This window comes from Pleurodeles waltl, chromosome 2_2 (assembly GCF_031143425.1).
Source record: "Pleurodeles waltl isolate 20211129_DDA chromosome 2_2, aPleWal1.hap1.20221129, whole genome shotgun sequence".
Classification (NCBI taxonomy): domain Eukaryota; kingdom Metazoa; phylum Chordata; class Amphibia; order Caudata; family Salamandridae; genus Pleurodeles; species Pleurodeles waltl.
In genome coordinates, this window is record NC_090439.1 from 114,293,075 (window position 1) to 114,312,938 (window position 19,864).

At 44.3% G+C, this 19,864-nt stretch overlaps 1 protein-coding gene across 6 annotated transcripts in view; it reads right to left on the bottom strand.

Annotated features, from left to right (window-relative positions):
- RELCH (RAB11 binding and LisH domain, coiled-coil and HEAT repeat containing) overlaps positions 1–19,864 on the bottom strand; it is a 1,006,576-nt gene that overhangs the window by 295,023 nt on the left and 691,689 nt on the right. For all 6 annotated transcript variants that reach the window (XM_069219494.1, XM_069219496.1, XM_069219495.1 and 3 more), the window contains one exon: positions 15,940–16,019. In XM_069219494.1, coding sequence (XP_069075595.1) covers positions 15,940–16,019 — 80 coding nt within the window. The remainder of the gene's footprint in view (positions 1–15,939; positions 16,020–19,864) is intronic.

Genomic DNA, 19,864 nt, shown 5'->3' on the forward strand with positions numbered 1-19,864 from the left:
CTAGTTAGCCGGAGCAAAAACCGGATTTAGGGTGACAGAGTTCTTTACACGTGGGTCAGACTCAGTCCCCCACACCGTTATCGATCCTGCTGCCTAGAAATCCAGTAGTCTCATTTAGAATAATGAGAGCCCACGCGACAACATATGTCTGCCATTGGTATGTTTCCTAAGAATGCCATAGACACACCTTTCTTTACAGACGAATTTGATCCAGGTGTAATCAAAAGTTGTCTTTTTGCCTTAATGTGACGTGTTTGTATGCATTTAACAATCCATCTTGCTAATCCTTGTTGAGAGATAGGATTTGCTTTATGAGGTTGTTGAAAAGCAACAAAAAGTTGTTTTGTTTTCTTAAATTCTTTAGTTCTATCTTCATAGTACATTGCAGCTCTTTTGAGGTCAAGAGCAAGAAGGGCTCTTTCTGAAACTGAGACTGGCTGTGGAAAGAAGACTGGCAATTCTACTATTTGGTTTATGTGAAAAGGTAATACTACTTTTGGTACAAATGTGGGATTTGTCCTAAGTACAACTTTATGTTTGTGCACTTGAAAAAAGGTTCTTCAAGAGGGAATGCTTGTATTTCACTAACTCTTCGCAATGAAGTAATAGCTACCAGGAAGGCAACCTTCCATGTCAAAACTGTAATCTCACAAGAATGCATGGGTTCAAAAGGTGGGCCCATGAGTCTGGTGAGTACGATATTTAGATTCCAAGTAGGAACAGGTGGTGTTCTAGGTGGAATAATACATTGTAATCCTTCCATGAAGGCTTTTGTAACTGGAACTCTGAATAGAGAGGTGTGTTGAATAGTCTGCAAGTATGCTGATATCGCAGTAAGATGAATTTTAATGGATGAGAAAGCTAGATTTGATTTCTGTTAATCAAGTAGACAGCATACAATATCTTGTATTGATGCTGTAAGTGGATCAGTATTTTTAGATTGACAGTTGTAAACAAATATTTTCCATTTGTTAGCATAACATTGTCTAGGGGTAGGTGTAAATGCTTGCTTGAGCACTTCCATACATTCTAATGGAAGTTTTAGGTATACAAATTCTATGAATTCAGGAGCCAAAATGCTAAGTTGAGAGCACTGGTGTTTGAATGTTAAAAAATCCGGTCTGTTTGGAAGTTTGGAGCCAGGTACTGCTGAGAGGTCTAGGAGTGTGGTGTACCAATGCTTTCGTGCCCACGTTGGGGCTAAGAGTATCATGGTGAGAGATGTCTGTCGTGGTTTGTTGACCAGAAAGGGAAGAGAGGGGGGAAAAGTGTAAGCAAATATCCCTGACCAATTGATCCATAGAGCATTGCCCTTAGATAAGGGATGCGGGTGTCTAGATGCAAAGATTTGGCATTTTGTGTTTTCGCTTGTTGCAAATAAGTCTATTTCTGGTGTTCACCACTTTTCTAAGTGTCTGAAAGTGAATCTCCTATTTGTGTGTCTGCTGGTGGGTCCTGCTTAGGAGATCCGCCAGCTGACTGTGTATTCCTGGAATTTATTCTGCCAATAGATGAATGCGATTGTGAACTGCCCATTTCCATATTGTCTGGGCTAAAAGGGACAGTTGAGATGAATGTGTCCCTCCTTGTTTTTTTAGGTAATACATGGTCGTCATATTGTCTGTTTTTAAGAACAATCTTGTGTTTGAGAAGGGGTTGAAACACTTTTAGGGCGAGGGACACAGCTAATAATTCTAAACGGTTTATGTGAAAATGTCTCTGTTTCTAATCCCATTCCCCTTGAATGGTAACGTTGTTGAGATGAGCTCCCCAACCTATCATTGATGCATCTGTTGTTATTGTGGTCTGAGGCACAGGGTCTTGAAATGACCGCCCCTTCATTAAATTGCTGAAATTCCACCATTGAAGGGATGAGTGCATTGGGTGGTCCAGCAACACTGGATCTTGCAATTTACCCTATATCTGAGACAATTGTGAGAGGCATTGCTGTAGTGGCCTCAAATTGAGTGTTGCAAGCGGTACTATTGCTATGCAAGATGCCATCATTCCCAGAATTTTCATGATAAATCTTACAGTGTATTGTTGATTTGGCTTTATTTGTGGTATAAGATTTTGGAAAGCCTGAATCCTTTGTGTATTTGGATATGCTAGGGCTTTTTGTGTATTTAAAATAGCACCTAGGTAAGGCTGTACCTGTGCTGGTTGACGATGAGATTTTTGGTAGTTGAGAGTAAACCCTAGTGTACGTATTGAGTGTGCTGTTGGCATTGTCTAAAATTGCTTGATTTTATTAGCCAATCGTCTAAATATGGAAAGACATTTATGTGTTGCCTTCTTCGGAAGGATGCTACTACTGCTAGACATTTTGTGAACACCCTTGGAGCTGTAGTTATGCCGAATGGTAGAACCTTGAACTGTTAATGTTTTCCTGCTATGACAAACCTAAGGTATTTTCTGTGGGCTGGTTGGATGGGTATATGAAAATACGCATCTTTGAGGCCTAAAGCAGTCATGTAATCTTGTTTTTGTAGTAGTGGAATGACGTCCTGCAGAGTTACCAAGTGAAAATGTTCTGACAGGATGTATAGATTAAGAGATCTGAGGTCTAGGATGGGCCTGAGAGTGCCATCCTTTTTGGGAATAAGGAAGTATAGTGAGTATACTCTTGTTCCTAGTTGAGAATGTAGGACCAATTCTATTGCTTGTTTTAGTAGTAGCGATTGTACCTCTTGTTGTAATAGAACATTGTGTTCTGGGGGACAATCTGTGGTAACGTTGAGGAATGTTTGGAGGGGGAGAAATCCTTTCAAGGCAATAGTCATTGCGGAAAATTGACAATACCCACTGGTCTGTGGTGATGTTTTGCCAATGAGAGTGGAAGTGCTGTAGGCTTCCCCCCACAGGAGATGTGTGGAGTTGAGGGATGGAAAATTAGTCACTGTTTTGATGGTGTAGTGGCTTGTTTTGAGGTTTGGAACTTGCCTCTGTTTCTAAAATATTGGCCTCTGTAACACCCTCTAAATCCACCTCTCTGGTATTGCTGTTGCTGTTGTCCTTGCTTTGCTTGGGAGGTAGAAGCCTCAGAGGATTGTGGCTTGAATACTCTAAATTGTTGCCTGCGAAAGGAGCCTCTATACAGTGTTGTGTATAATGCTTCCATTGCTTTGGTAGTGTCTGAGTCTTGCCTCAGTTTTTCTATGGTCGTATCAACCTCTGGACCAAACAAATGTTTTTTTTATTTTTATCAAAAGGCCTTGTTCATCGGCTAGAGACTTCTAGCTGCAAAGTCTAGATACCTAAACAATACCTTCCCTGCAGGTGGGTCTGCAAACCAAGTTCATACAAGAAAGCCCTGCAGGACTTAACAGGCAAAGTACCCATCCCTACAGATCTGACTGTCCAGAAAGTAGTGTTTGGTAAATGTGTGCAGAGATGACCATGCTGCGGCCCGACAGATGTCTAGGAATGAAACTCCGCTTGCTAACGAGGTGGTTACAGCTTTAGCTTGGGTAAAATGAGCATGCAAGCCCTCAGGAGGTTGCTTTTTTGGTAATGCGTAGCAGATCTTAATGCAGAGCAAAATCCATCTGGAGATAGCCCGCTTCTGCATTGCTCCTCTTTTCTTCACACCCACATACCCTTCAAAGAGTTGGTCATTCACCCGGAACTCTTTTGTACGCTCCAACACTCTTTTTAGGTTCAGTAAGTGGTGACTCTCCTCTTCCTTAAAAAGATGTGGGGGTGCATCAAAAGTAGGCACGGTGAAGGACTGGCCTACATGAAAGGGTGTAACCACTTTTGGTAGAAAAAAGTCCCTAATGCGAAGCACACTTTGTCAGGATACACAGAAAGGAAGGGTGGCTTAGATGGGCAAGTGTAATTGCCACAAGGAAGACTGTTTTCAAAGTGAGAAGCCTGAGAGGTTAACTATGGAAAGGCTTGAAAAGAGAGCACACATCAGAAAGGTCAAAACCAAATTCACATCCCATTGGGGCATAATGAATGGAGATGGAGGAAAAAGATGCGTAAGGCCTTTAAGGAACCTATGTACAGTAGGGGATTGTAGAAGGGCGGCGCAATGAGGACAAGTAGTCAGTAGCAGATGGTATGGTGAATTTGATTAAATTTAAAGACGTGTTCCACGCAGTTCTGCTTTCCTGTATATACAATGAATGTCTCTTTAATTCTTCCCTTCGTCTTCTTGTTACAGGGCTCCCGGGAGGCGCATGTGGGAACAAGAGTGAGAAAAATACAGTTTAGTGGTCTGTCCTTTGCTATGTTTTTACTATTCTCCTATTTTTATTTCCTCCCTTTTCTTTTTCTCCTCTCTGAATCTCTGCCTGGCTCTCCTTCGACTTTCCTGTGGCTTGTTCTGGCTGCCTCCTCCTTTTTCCTTTCTTTTTTCGTTATCTCTGCTTTGGTGCGCTTTGGGTTTCTTTCTACAGATGTTCTAAGTCCTCTTTCTCTGTTCTTCCCTATTCACCCGCTTCTCTTCTTTAGGGTGTCTGTCTAGGCCTGTAGCTCTCCCTTATTTCCTCTTACCCACGGGCGGCTTTCTTATTGTTTTATCGTTCTGGTTAATAATACTTAGATCATATACCTTCTCCGGTACTTTTCCCCTGTTCGTGCCTCCTTCCCCTGTCCCCTGGGTGGGTCGGATAGTGTATCCTTATATAGACCTCCGTGCTTCTTACAATTCAACCTTAGTCAACCATGGACAGTGTCCCTTCCTGTGTGCTTGTGCTGGCACGCCATCCCCCCCCCCCCCCCCAGTTTAGGCTAGCCACGCACCTGATCTCGCCACGCTTTTCCCCAAGCGTGGCCGGAGCTTGCACTGAGCACCTTCCGCGCCGCTGGTTGCGGATTCCGAGTCTCTGGCTGGGACTTCGTTTTGGAAGTCTGCCGCAGCGTACCCTCTTCTTCCTTGGTAGTCTTCTTTGTGTTCTCCCAGTCTCCTGCTCCTCGTACTCCTCTCCTCCGACATCCCCTCCACATCCGGACCTTCCTCCTTTGTATCCCGAGAATGGCACGCATTGGCTTCCCCTGCTCCTCTGCACCCGGATGTGCAAGGGGATTGGTTGTCACGTACTGTACTTCTGGGTCGGAAGTGGCAGTGCCGGTTCCCTCCTCCAGGCATGGTGGGTCCGCTTGCTGTAGCAACGGCCCGTCACAGGGATTTAAACAAAAAGGTTGATGAGGCTACCCCCAAAAAAGCAGAAATAGAAGACAAATATCCTTTAGGAGTGCCCATAGCACAGCCCTGCAGGCCAGAAGAAGGTTGGAAAAAAAGGACCTCAGAGAGAGGGAAAGAAAAGGGGTTAACAGACTTGTCTGGGCACCATGCCACAAATTTCTTCCAAAGACAGGCGTATACCGTTTTGGGGAAGGGACACCTGGCTGTCAAGATAACGTTACAGACTTCAGGAGGAAGGTCAAAGACTGTCAACTGGCGATGCTTAATCTCCACACAAGAAGGCAAAGAGTGGACAGGTCCGGGTATAGAACCATCTGCTGCTGCTCTGAGAGAAGATCCTCCAGAACGGGCAGTCTGATCGGAGGATCGATGGATATGCTCAGCAGCTCGAGATACCAGACTCTCTGTGCCCAGTCTGGAGCCACAAGGATTACTTGGGCCCAGTCATTCATTATCTTCTTGAGAACTCTGGGTAGAAGTGGTATTTGTGGAAAGGCATTTAGGAGGTTCTCAAGACAAAAAGAGTCGCTAAGGGACAGCCGCCATGGAAACTCAAACATGCAAAACTGCTGCTATTGCGTGTCCTCTGTGGAGGTGAACAGATTTAACCAAGGCTCTCCCCCACTGCTGAAAGAGACCTTGCTTCACCTCCGGATTGAGACGCCATTCGTGATCCTCTAGGCATTTGTGGTTGAGTTCATCCACTCTGGTGTCCAGAGATCCTGCCAGATGTTGAACCACCAGGAATATGCCCTGCTTATCCAGCCATGTTCAGAGGCGACGAGCATTCATGACCCCACCTCTCCTTGCTTGTTGCAGTACCACATGACAATGGTGCTGTCCATGAACACTTGTACAAGGTTTTCCTTGATAGAGGGAGGAAAGGCTTTCAATGCCAGCTGGATCACACAGAGCTCCAACAGGTTAATGTGGAGTCCTGTTTCCCCCTGACACCAGCTGTTTCTCATCTCTACCTCTCCCAGGTAGCCGCACTATCCCAGAAGTGACACATCTGTCACTAGAGTCAGATCTGGTTTGAGAAGGGAGAGGGATCTGTCTCTGACCCAATTGTGGTTTGTTAACCACCACTGCAGATCTTTCGTAGTCCCCTTCGAGATCTGTACCTTGTTGGAGAGATTCCCCTGATGCTGCGCCCACTGAAACCTTAGGTCCCACTGCAGAGGCTGCATATGCTACCTGGCATAAGTCACCAGCAGGAGGCCATGAGGCCCAGCAGCTTTGGAGTCATTATCATCGAAATCCACGATAGAGGCTGAAACATCTGTATCTTAGGCTGAATATCCTGGACTCAATGCTGAACAGAAACAGCACTGTGTCCAGAGCAGCTCTGATGAAAAGGAGCATCTGAGAGGGAGTCAGGTGTGACTTGGGCATGTTTACAGTGAAACCCAGCGAATGTAGGAGGTCTGCTGTAGTCTGGAGGGGGGAGATGACAACATTGGGTCAGCCTGCCTTCCACAGCAGTTATCAAGATACGGGAAGACTGAAACCACTGATATCCGTAGATGAGTGGCAAACACAACCATCACCTTGGTGAACACCCGAGGGGAGCTGGTAAGGCGAAAGGGGTGCACAGTGAACTGAAAGTGTTCATGGCCTATCGTGAACACAAGTAACATCAGTGGGCAGGGAGGACAGGGATATGAAAATAAGCATCCTGACAGCCCAACGCTACCATCCAGCCTCTTGGGTCCAGGGCAGATAGAACGTGAGTCAATGTGAGAATCATGTACTTCTTTTTAAGGAAGCGATCCAGGGACCGAAGCTCTAGGATAGGGCAAAGACCCTTGTCCTTTCTGGGGACTAGAAAGTAGCAGGAATAGCAACCACAGCCTACTTCTGGAGCGGGAACACTGTCTATGGCTCCTTTGGCCAAGAGAGCTGTAACTTCCTTTTGGAGAAGGGACAAATGATACTCCACCATCCGATCGTAAGACAGTGGTATGGATGAAGGGATAGTCTCGAAAAGCAAGAAGTAGCCCCTTCAGATTAACTGTAAAACCCACCTGTCTGACATGATGGATTGCCAGCGGAGCAGGTCATGGCTAATCCTGCCGCCTACTGGCCTATGGTGGGGGAAGAGTCAAACTAAGAAGGTTAAGAGGCTGCTGCAGAAGGGGTGGCAACGGACTGTCCACATGGCTGGCCATCTGATCCACAATGTCGGTGGAACCTGAGCCCTCGGCCACGCAGATCCTGGGCAGCATGTGCGGCATGGTGGCTGGCCAGGAATGGATGCAGTTGGAGGCCTTTTCTGCACCCATAAAAGGGGCGAAAGGCACACTGAGGTGGACGGGGGCAGCTGCACAGCCCAAGGACTTGCTGGTAGCACGAGAATACATGAAGCGCTTAAGCACCGAGTCTGCTGTGTAAGTGAAGGGTCGGGTGCCATCAAAGGGCATGTCCATCAAGGAAGCTTTGACAACCCCAGAAAATCCAGACGTCCTAAGCCAGGCATGGCACCTCAGGGTCACAGTTGACTGCCTAGCAAGTAAGTTATGTCCAGTCTGCATCAAATTGTGAACTTTGCTGCGCTGCTTCCATCAGCAAACAGCCTGAGAGAGTACAGCCCGGGCCTCCTCCGGAACCTGTTGCAGCACTTGCACAACCGTATTCCAAGTATGTGATATAATGGATGAAAAGACATGCTGTGTTCACAGACCATACTGCAAGGCTGGTAGAAGAAAACATTTTTTTCCCAAGTGAGTCCAACCTTTTGGACTCCCTATCGGGGGAGTGGAAGGGAATGTGCCCTGGAAAGTTGAGGCTTGGACCACCAAGCTCTCAGGTCATGGGGTGCTGTGTCAGGAAACCTGAGTGTCCCAGTGCGGGGTAATGGTGGCCAGCTACTGTCCTGTTCACAGGAGCCCTTGTGCTGGGTTTGGACCAGTGAGGGCCTCACTAAATGGAAGCAGGGGTTCTAAAGTGGAAGCTCCCGGTTGCAGCACCTCTGTCAAGAGATTAGTCTTGATGACCAGCGAAGGCAGTTGTAGTTTCAGGACCTCAGCTGCCCTCCTCACCACCATAACTTAAGACACTCCCTCCTCCATAGCCACGGTAGGGGGAGAAAGTATTTGGAGAAGTATCCAGTCTGCTGGCCTCACCCAAGTCTTCTGGCCAATCTTTTTCTTTATGGGGCTCACATTCTAAATAGTCCAGCGACCCCTCCCATTCATTCCCGCAGCCAAACCCATGGTAAAAAGCCTAAGGATTCAATCTAGGAGGCAAGGCTCCTGTTGGCGTCTGAGTCGGTGTCGTACGACGGCCATCAGGCTCCGTGTCAGAGTCAGGATCACAGCAGGGATGGCGGCGGGAGTGGCAGTGGTGGGACCAGTGTTGAGGAAGGTCGAGGTAGTATGACCGGTGCCAGTCTGGATCCAGGACTGTATCCATGCGTGCCCCTCGGCGCTGAGGCCGAAGCTGTCTGCACATAACCCGAGGAAGCCCCTTCTGACTCCACCGGGCCCAAAGGCACTCCAGCGATGGCTGGCTGCCCGAAAATTAGGCACATGGCCTCATAAAACTCACGGAGTTGAGCATGGGTTTTACGTAGCTCCTAGAAACTCGGGGAGGAGCGGAGTCGGTCCATGGCACAGGTTCCCCAGAATGAGGCCTAGAGCATCAACGCTCCCTCATCTCATCCGCCAACGGATGAGGAGAAGCCAAAGAATGTTTCAACTTCTTGAATTTATTTTTTGCCTCGACTTACTTGATCACCCCACGGACTTGCAGTGGGACGACGACAATGGAGGACTCTGCGACTGATCCCCGGACCTTCCTCTGGATCGAGCTCTCGACTTGCATGAAGTTGAGTGGTGGGCCGCCATCAGCGTTAGGGATCGCTCCATCAAATTCTTTGGATGCATGGTCTGGCAGTCGGAGAACGTCTTTGGGTCGTAGTTGCACTCCAGGCACCAGAGACACACAAGGTGCAGATCAATCATGGACATCGCCGCATGACAGGATCTGCAGGGCTTGAAGCCAGTCTTTCTGGAGGACATCCTTGACACACCAGGAGAAACTTGAAAAAAGAGTTGACAAAAATTCAAAAAAAGCTAGTCAAAAATTGACAGATGGATAGCTCTCTTCGGATCAGCGCTTGCTGGAGCAGAAAAAAAAACTGACAGCACAGTGGCGACACCTATATGGGGACTCAAGAAGTCATATCCAATGCATAAGATGCTGGCGAGGGACGTGGAGCTGATCGACGCCACCTAACGGCGTACAGGGGTACTGCTCATGAAAATGTTCTGGACCCAGTCTGATGCCTGGGGAGAATTTGAAGGTAACGAATCTGCAGCTCGAAGTCTCTATCAGGTAATAACTATGTTCATAGTTTTAGCTCAGATGTTGGCTAAGTGGCAGACAGCAAGGAACTGGAAGAGCCTCTGAGGACCTAATATGTACACATGGCAAAAAGAACTGAGAAAACTAACAGAAGCAGAGGGATTTCTCTTGCATAGGGAGGCAAAAGGGTGACAGAGAACAATAGGATAGCAACAATGGCATACAGGGCAATGAATATACCTATCCCAACAAGCCACCCCAGAAAGTCATTACATTTGATGCACAAGGGTGGGGATATATATGGAGTGCTTACAGTTCCAAACTTCAGACTAACACATGGGTCATAGGATGAACCAATGCTGTGTTTTCAGACCTGCTGATCACTACGACAACATTTGTGATGGAAAGAAAATGTGAAATGTACTATGTTAACTAGTGGTAAAATGAATACAAATACAACACAATAAATGAAACTTCAAAAGTATCCCTAAAGAACAAGTTACTTACCTTTGCTAATGATATTTCTGGTGGATACTCTAACCACAGATTCTTCACTTTGTGAATATTCACCTAGATGTTCGTCTGAATCCTGGAAACTTTAAAAGCAGTACTCCTGCGTGCCAGCACGTGGCAATTTGTGCTGTTTTTTTTTCTCCAGAAGAGGTGAACGAAGCCACAACCAAGCATCAAGGATGTGCGCTGCCAGTTGCTTTCAAGGCTATCTGCTAACTCAGATGAAGAGCCCACTGGCATATTATTAGGAAGAGTGTGCAGAGGTCTAGACTGGGAGCTCCTTAGAGGGAAATAGAGTCCAGTTTACAGAACAGAGAGAATGGACAATCAGTGAGGAATCCGCAGTTAGATTGATTATTCACCAGATGTCGGTTTACCAAAGGTAAGTAACTTGTTCATTTGTTGGATATTTCTAACCACAGATTCTTCACCTTGTGAAAAGATACCATAGCAGTGCCTCCGAAGGAGGTGGATATATGAATGGGCTCAGACTAAACAAGTCCAGCAGGACAGAGCAAGCAAAATGCCTCTCTCAAAGGACCCGACTGTCGAGGCAGTAGTGCTTTGTGAATGTGTGTACCGACGCCCACATAGCCATCTGACGAATATCCAGAACAGGCACTATGTATGCCAATGCCGTGGTAGCAGCTTTGCTCCTAGTGGAGTTAGCCCACAAGCTTTCTGGAGGCTGTTTCTTCAACAGCGCCTAGCACATCTTTATGCAGACAATAATCTACTGGAGATGGTCTGTTTTTGAACTGCTTTACCCTTTCTTCAGAAAACACTATAAAATGCTGATCCTTCATGCACTGTTCCTAGGCATGATCAATATAAAAGTTTAGTGTTCTCTTCAGGTCCAATGAATGGAATCTCTCTTCCTCCTTAAAAGGATGGGATAGAGCAAAAAATGCCATGATGGTCATAGCCTAGAGCCCACCCGACATGAAAAGGAGTGACGACTTTCGAATGAAAGCAAATTCAGGTCCACAACACCATCTTACCTGGGAAAAGGTGGTATATGGTGGGGTTGACAGAAAGAGCGTGAAGCACACTCAAGTGTCTGGCCTATTTTATGGCGATGAAAAAAACCTGCCTTTGGCATCAGACGTATCTAAGGACAACAGTACAACGGCTGGAAAAGGGAGCATATCAAAAAAGTGAGCCCTACTGAGACATCACAAGGGTATTGGCGGAAACAAATGTTGCAAACCTTTCAACAATCCCATCACAACAGGTGATTTAATTAACAAAAGCTGATCCGAAAAACTGCAAAAAAGCCGACAGAGCTGATAAGAAGCTGTTAACAGTGCCCAAAGTAAGTCCTTGCTGCGCTAGAGAGAACAATCAGCAAACTTTAGATAACATTGCTAGTAATGGATCAATTTGATGAGTGGTGCACTAATTAACAAAACTGATGACTGACAATCTCAGGGGGAAGGTTGAAGTAGGCCAACTGCTGCCGCTCAATCTCTAAACAGAGATTCAGATTGTGCAGTCCCTGGTGCAGTGCCCTGTACTGCTGCAACAACAGAAGATCCCTCCAAAGCTGTAGCTTGATCAGAGAAAAAATTCTCAATGTCCCAGCAGGTGCCACTAGGCTGACTTGATCCCAATCATCCTGAACTTCTTCAGAACTCGGGGAAGTAAAGGCAGTGGTGAGGAGGCATACAGACATCCCAAGCTCCACTTTAGAGAGAAAGTATGTCTGAATGAGAATTGCTTTGGAAATTCCAAGGCACGAAAGTAATTACACTGAGATTTCTCTTTGGTGGCAATGAGATTGAGACAGGTTTCCCCCCACTTCTAGAAGACATGCTGTGCCGCCTCTGGGGGTAACTGCAAATTGTGATCACCTAAGCGCATGCAACTGAGATTGTCAGCACTGGCGTTCAAAGATCGTGCCAAGTGTTTTATCACCATAGAAGTTTTTTGGCAGTTTAGCCACTTTCAGAGGCACAAATCTCATGAGACAGGATCCAATATGTCAACCCGCCCTTTTTGTTGTTGTTCTATGTGGCAGAGATGTTGTCCGTAAGCACATTCACCAGCCATGCTCTGATGGTAGGGAGGAAGGCCTTCAATGCTAAGCAAAATCACATTCAACTCAGACTGATGTGGAGTTGAAGTTTCACTGTAGTCCAGAGTCCTCTGATCTCCACCTCTCCCAAATGGCTTTTGCAATTCAGTAGCGATGGATTTGCGACCAATGTCAGCTCTTGGTAGGGTAAGGAGAAAGGCCTGCCACTGATTCAATCACGGTTTTGTAGCCATCTCTGTAGATCTTTTGCAGCCTCCTCTATAATCTTAATAGGATCCATCAGATTCCACTGATGCTGATTCCACCTGGATTTCACTGCGGGCCCGCATGTGCCACCTGGTATGTTTTGCAAGCAGGATGCCAACAACCCCAGGGCCTCAGCGCCATCCCCATTGAGATCCAGGACCAAGGCTGAAACATCAGGATCATATCCCGATTGTTCTGGACTCACTGCTCTGGGGAACATCACCGTATTCAGAGTGTATTCAGATGAACTGAAGAGTTTGTGAAGGAGTCAGGTGTTGTGACTTTAGCATGTTGATTGTGAACCTCATACTTGCCCTCAAACAAAACTTTTTCATGTTTCAAGATGCCTATTATTTCCAAGTTAAGGGTGTAGCGATGGATGGAACCTGCCTTTGTCCTTCATGTAGCCAATATTTATAATAACCACTCCGAACAAATACAAAGCTTTCCCTTATGGTAATCCATATTTGAATAATATCTCATTACGGAGACATTACATAGACAATGTCAATGATTTGGAAGGAAAACATTACCACACTGGAACTTTTTTTGACATGGCTCAATTACTGCTCTCTTGACATACAATTTACACAGTCTCTAACACAGAGATCAGTTTGATGGACAATTTGATTAGGCCCTCTAACAATACAAGGTTTACGACCTTGTACAGGTAACCAACTGAGCGCAACAATCTGTTATGGTATTTAAGTGATCATTCCCAGGGGTTGAAGGATAATCTTCCATTTAGGCAGTTTCTGAGGATACAAAGGAACTGAAAAACATTAGATTTTTTTCCAAGAATCTGACTTCCTAATACAGAAAATGCTGGGCAGGGGGTACCACAAAGGTCTACTCAGGAGAGCAAGGAAATTGGCATGGTATTACCCCAGGGAACTACTGTTAAAATCCATAACAAGAAATGCTAATGAGAAATGTTTAGTTTGTGTCACTAACTTTTGTACAATGAGCAATAACATGTGAAAAGTGGACCTCAAACACTGAAACCTGGTCTCATATTAATTAAACAGTGAAAACAAGCCCCTGTGGTTTTTACGAGGGAACAATGTGAAAGACTCTGTTGTTAGGGCATTGCTACCCCCTACAGCACAGGAAACGATTAAGATCTTTTTGAATCCTCCACCGTCCATAGGGCACTATAAATGCACCAAACATAAGGCCTGTCAATTGAGCATAGAGACAATGGCGTTTGAGTTTCAGAATAACAAGCATGACTTCCAAAGTCTTATGAACTGCAATACTCTAAACATAATTTATATTCTTTTACGCCAATACAACTTTCCTTATGTAGGTCTGACCACCCAGAAAGTCATGCAAAATATCCCAAAGCACTGGTAGCTGCATTCGCTGTGCCACTGCAGGAACATCCGCAGGAGAGCATTTCAGAAGATTTTCCGTAAACCTGAGGACCTCAAATAGCTGTTGGAACAAGTACAATCAAATCCCTGAAGTAGGGACACTGGACTGATTCTGAGTATTCGGGAATGCAAGTGGATGCATGCATTGGACTATCAACAAATGCCTGAATTAACATGATGACTTTGTCACTATGTGTGGACAGCTCACAAATGGCTAATTTCATTTACTTGAGTATTATTTAAATTGTTTGGCTGACAGTTGTCTGAAATTAATTTAAATGAACCATGTATACAGTTGAGAATGTTTCTTCACTATATGCATTCCTATTTTCTTGTTTTTTTCTATACTGTTTTTATTGGTACCTAATGACTTTACACCCTCCTCACTTTGGCACAAGTTTTTGTTTTTTGCCTTTTGTTTTATTTAGCCACAGAGTTTTTTTCCATAGTGCCAATCTGACCTTTGTAATGTTACCCATTTACTCTATTTCCTATTTTAAGCCGAGTGGTATCTTTCTTGGATCCAGTCCTGGTTTCGCGAGAAAGACACTAAGTGCCTGATGTACAACCTTTTGTTTTGTGACTCACAATTTGCGATCCGTTCACGAATCACAAATTGCGAGTCGCAAAACAAAAAGTACAACAGTGTGAACCACGTTGTTTGTGATTCCCAAATGGGTAGCAAAGGACCTGCCTCACTCATATTCATGAGGCAGGTCGAAAATTGCTACTAATTTGGGAATGGTTACACTCACAGGGATGGTGGCCTGCTGGGCTCAGCAGACCACCATGTCCGTGACTGCTTTACAATAAAGCAGTTTTATTTTTGTCAAGTCGCCCGTTTTCCTGTTTGTGAATGGGGACCCCTTCCTGTTTATGAATGGGTTAACACCAATTTGAAATTGGTGTTAACTGCGATTGTTTTGCGACTGCATTCACAGTCACAAAACAATCATACATACCACTGTGACTCACAATTAGGAAGGGTCGCCCCTGGGATGCCCCTTCCTAATTGCGAGTTGCAATCCCTATTTTGCGTGTTGGTAATTGCGTACCGGCTCTCAAAATAGAATGGTACATAATACTTGTCCATTTTGCGGTCCTAAATGACGATTATCACCTTTTGCACCCGCAAAAAGCTATTGGACATCGAGCCCTTAGTATTCGCGTGTCTCCTCCAATGTGCACGCTGCCGCACATCTGCCTCCCACGTATATAAACAACTACCCTGAGTTGCGTGCGGCTTCAGCTCACGTTCCTGAACGAGCGGATGCACTGTAAGGATGTGTTGTTTTTACGTGTCCTTCCTTCCTTAACCTTCCATTAGAGCTGTGTAAGCCTAAAGGGTTAATTCTTGCTTTTTTCCATAGTATCAAGGAGTTAAACTACCCCAATAGTGCCTACTATTTGGTGAGTTTTGATGATTTTCAGTCCATGTTTTTCAAATACATATGTTTCTGCTATGACTTATTGACACTGTTTTCATCACTCTGGACAAGTTTTGGGAGCTCATCTTATCTATATTGGTCCCATAATTGACTTATATTTGGCCAGCTTTATAGCCCTAACAATATGGTGATTTCGTTCATCTTTTTATCTCCGCTTCCATCTTGGGATGAGTGAGATATTTAGCACTCGAGATTCTTTATGTACTTGTTTTTACACGTCTTATAGCGTACATTTATAACTTTTCTTCTACACAGGGTGCTCCTGTTTTGCCTTATTCCTGATGAAGACCCCATTTCCAACCATAGGATATTCTAAACGTAGAAAGATCGATCCATATTTGTAGTTTTGCTTAGATGTGTTGTTTGTAGAATAGCAAAACTAAGTATAATTGATTTAATTTGCTCTGTAGACTACAGAGTTCTCACTATGCTTCATATCTTTACGTTAACTCTTGCATCACTAACTTTGCACTCCTCCCGAGTACAACGCTGCTGCACTGATCTTACAGTTTGTGATTACCACTTTATGGTTACAACTGAATGTAGTACAATGTCTATTTTTCAAGAGATGTATTTTCCGTTGTCTCAATCCACAGATTGAACAGTACCTATCTTAGCCTTTTGTTTTTAGATTTGCAAAATTCTCCTGAAAAGATTATCTGAAAGAATCCCTGAGCGCCTATAACTACATTGAATTTCCAGATTTTGAAAAAATACAGGGATAACATTTTATTTTAATAGTTGCAGTAAGACACTGAGCAACAAAATCAGGACAATAACATTGTGAACAAAAAAGACTTCGTAACAGAGTACAGGAACAAAACACATTGCTTTAATGCTTAGATCCATTCCCACCTGATTATAGCATGTAAGGACTCCTGTAGCATAGATAGGGACAGTGGCTTTTGTAAGCACCCCATTCCCAGCCGTTGACTCTAAAAAGGTGAAACACACTATGAGGTATCTGCGTTCACAATAGGTTTTCATCAAATTGACAAACTGACAAGAGAATCTGCTATTTAATTAACGATTTGCAATTTTAACCAAGTTTGTCATTACATCAATGAGATAGCATGAGCACACATATTAAGACAGACAGATCCTTACTCTATGTGCTGGTAGGGTAGGTGGCACAGATATTAAGAGGCAGAGTCACTATAGATGCAACCCTAGCTTACGAACATCAGTTTTTGCGTGCACTCTCAAATGCAGATCAATCATACCAAATCGGTGGTGACAGTAAGCAAAAGTAACCTGGAAACTTTTTAACAAATACAGGAGTCCACTCTGCAGAATAAGGAGGATTAAGGGTGTTGGGAAATCTGCTGTTAGATTATCCGCCAGACAGAGTGTTATTAGAAGGTAAGTAACTTGATCTTTTGATGACTACTTCTAGCTGCAGATTCCTCATCTTTATAATAGGTACCCAAGGAGTACATACTAAATGTTGGAGGGTCTGAGAAGTAGACATATCAAAACCACCTGCAGAGCAAGCGTGCAAAACAGCTGTTTGCTAACTTGACTGCTGCTAGAGTAGTGCTTGGTGAAGGTATCCATAGATTCCCATGCTGCAACTTGACAGGGTCAAGTAAAGGTGCTTCCCTTGCTAACATTCTTAAGATAACGTTAGCTTGGGTAGATTGGGCTCATAGGCTCTCGGGTGTTCCTTTTTTGGCCAAGGCAAAGAAGTTACTTTTATTAACACTCTTTCTGGTTGAGACTATAGAGCTGCAGATTCTGCACCTTTTGAATAATCCCCAGGAGACACACGGGATTTGGATCCAATCAAGAAAAAAAGGGTGAAACTAAAATGCTTTAGTTGTGGGACAAATATACAAAGAGGGAAGAAAGCCACTGAAGCAGTAGAGCAGAGGCAAGGACCTCTCTACATACAAGTTTAAGTATTTTTACAATGCTATCTGCAGCAGCCATTGAAACTTTCTGCAGCAAGATTACATAAATGGTGCCTATACTCAAGGAAAACATCACCAAGAATGTGGTGCCATTCATTGGACATTTTATCTAAACGGTAACTACCAAACTTTTCTCTTTAAGTTACTGCTAACTTTGCTAGACTTTACACTCACAAGCTGAACTCGCAAGCAATGGAAATCACATGAGGCAGAAAAAGCTAAGACCTTGCAAAGGAACAATGTGCAATATGTTACAAACGTGGCACAAACCTTTTTTCTTCATTGATCACTATTCATCATCTTCACTGCATCTGATGGTTAAGTACAATTTCCAGGCGTGCATCTGCTGCTAGTGAAATATTGAAGTGCAACTGGTTCATTTTAAGATCACAGTTGTATGAGTAACATGTCTCAGCTCCATATATAACGAGGGCAACACAGACGTGACCAGCATTAAAATAAATGATAAACTAGACTGCCTTTAAGTCTCCAAGTGACAATTATGAATTATGTTGACTTCAATGGCACAAGACTCTGGCTATAATTACATGTAGAACAGCCTTGCCCAGGTTTTATTTAAAAAACAAAGATGCCACCTCCTAGTAGGTTCTATGTATGCTTGAAAATAAGTGTAAGAGAATAATTCTTTCAAGCCTTCATTAGTAGGATATACCCTGTAACAGGACCATTACTTGTCTAACTTTGCTGCACGAGGGACAACAAAGAGGACAGGGCTGTCTTAAACATGCGCACTGCCGGCCAAAAAGTGCTGGGGTGGGCTGCCTGTGAAAACTGCAGGGCCACTTCCCATTTCCATGCACTTGTAGTGCCTGGGAAAAGGCAAAGCAATGGTGTGTAGCGAAGCTCCTACCCTGAGCGAATGGCTGTGCAGAAGGCCCATAAACAGAACGATGTCTGCTCAACACTATATCGTACAATGCAGTGATGCAAGTGTGGTCCACGGAGTGTTCAACACAGTGCTTAATTTGTGCTTGTTGTTTCCGGTGCTGAGCACCAGCACATATTTTTGAGGGCAGGGGCTTGCTCTTTTGCCTCAAGCATTTACTGCAAGCAAAAGACACACATGGGCAAGACGGAGGAAGGGATAAACGAAATTGCGTCACAAAGGGAGAAAATAGAAAGCTGCAAGAGTGAGCTGAAGGGGCAGGGAGTGGCTTTATATAGATTGAAGAGGCCCGAGATGGGTTCAGGATTACGCTGCCTCAGTATTCCGTGTTCACACATTTAATTGCAGTAGCCGCGTGTTTAGGGGGAGGGCTTTGGGCACTGGCACCTTTTTATTTACAAATTAAGCACTGGTTGAACACTGGAGAGAGCTTCAGAAACCACTCTGGTGGTCAGAGCCATACATGTTGCTTGAGAGTTATACACAGTGTGCAAAATGTGTCCTGCTACTACCCCTTTGTGGGACAATATAAAATTGTCAGCATGAAAAATCAATCGCTCTCTTGATTCCAGAATGCTCAGTCATTCTTGGCAGAGCTGTGGACTGATCTCTGAATTCCCAACTCTAGAATTCTCAAAACCCTTCTGATAAACACCACAAGGAAAACATCTCTTGTTTGCTGAAATGAATATCCTTTGCAGAAACACGCCTTGCTGCCGGTACCAGGTCCATAATATTAAGCACAAGACAACATCCCGAAGGGTATGTGTGTACAATCTCCATTTTTGCAAGCTCAGCTATCCTATCTTCAAATGCAGAACAGACCTTCACGGCAGTAGGAGAAGATTATGCATCGGGTAAGGGCCTAGAGAGCTTCTAAACTGAGTTATAACAGGTATGTATGAACCGTCAGTTTCTGGGTCACTTTTACGATAAGGGGAACTCATGCAAACACAATGAGGCTTCAAAGCCCAATAAAACAAGAACATTCTCAGAGAAAACATCTGAGGATGGTAGACTGAGATAAAGTGAAGACATTTCTTTTGACTTCAGGAGTTCCCCCACTTTGTACAAAATATTTGAGTATGGTATTCACCTCCATTTTATGGTTTTATTAGTGCATCTTGCCAAACACATCACCTTTCAGGTTTCTCGACAGATGAATGGATGGCAAACCAAGTCCACTGTCTATTACCCAGTGCAACAGGTGGAGAGTTTGGATGCAGGAGAGTCATGAGCAGACTCCCGCCCTCTTGTTTACATAAGAATTTAATGTTTTGAGCTACCACAAAAGAAAACGACCACAACTTTGGATGATGGTCTTTGCAGGAGGACAGGCAATAGCAGAACTGAAAATGTGAAGTGGTAATCGGCCTGAGAAAGTGCAGAAGCTGTGAGCAGATTGAAAATATAGTTGTCAGGAGAATTATCTCAAGGAAGAAAGAGTGAAAGTTTAAGGGTGTTATAATGGGTTTAAGCCAAAAACAGTTTTGCTTCCCCCTCCTTCGGATACATGAAGGTTCCAGATTCAGCCAGAAAGGTAGTGGTTCACTTTAAACACCACATACAGATGTCTGGAGGATCAGGCCAGGACCAACATCTTTTAAAAACATTTTTTAACAGGCTTTTAAACCTAAAATATTAAGAGTTGATGTTAGACTCAATTTGTCATAGCAGATCTGAGGAAATCTGTTTAACACTCAAGAAGTGCTCTGGAAGCACGTCACCGGGACACAGAAAAACAGGAACGGACGTCAGAGCACCAAGCATCGCACATAAATGATATTGTCACACCCTGGGCTGGAAGATCCATAAATGTAGTTGTGTGCCACCATCAGGTGGCGCTGAGGAGATATTTCTGAAGGAAACATTTTGAAGATTCAGCCTTGCGCCTAAGAATTATTTTAAAGGTGAGGAACCTGAACGAATAAGCATAAACCAAACAAATTCACGTAATATG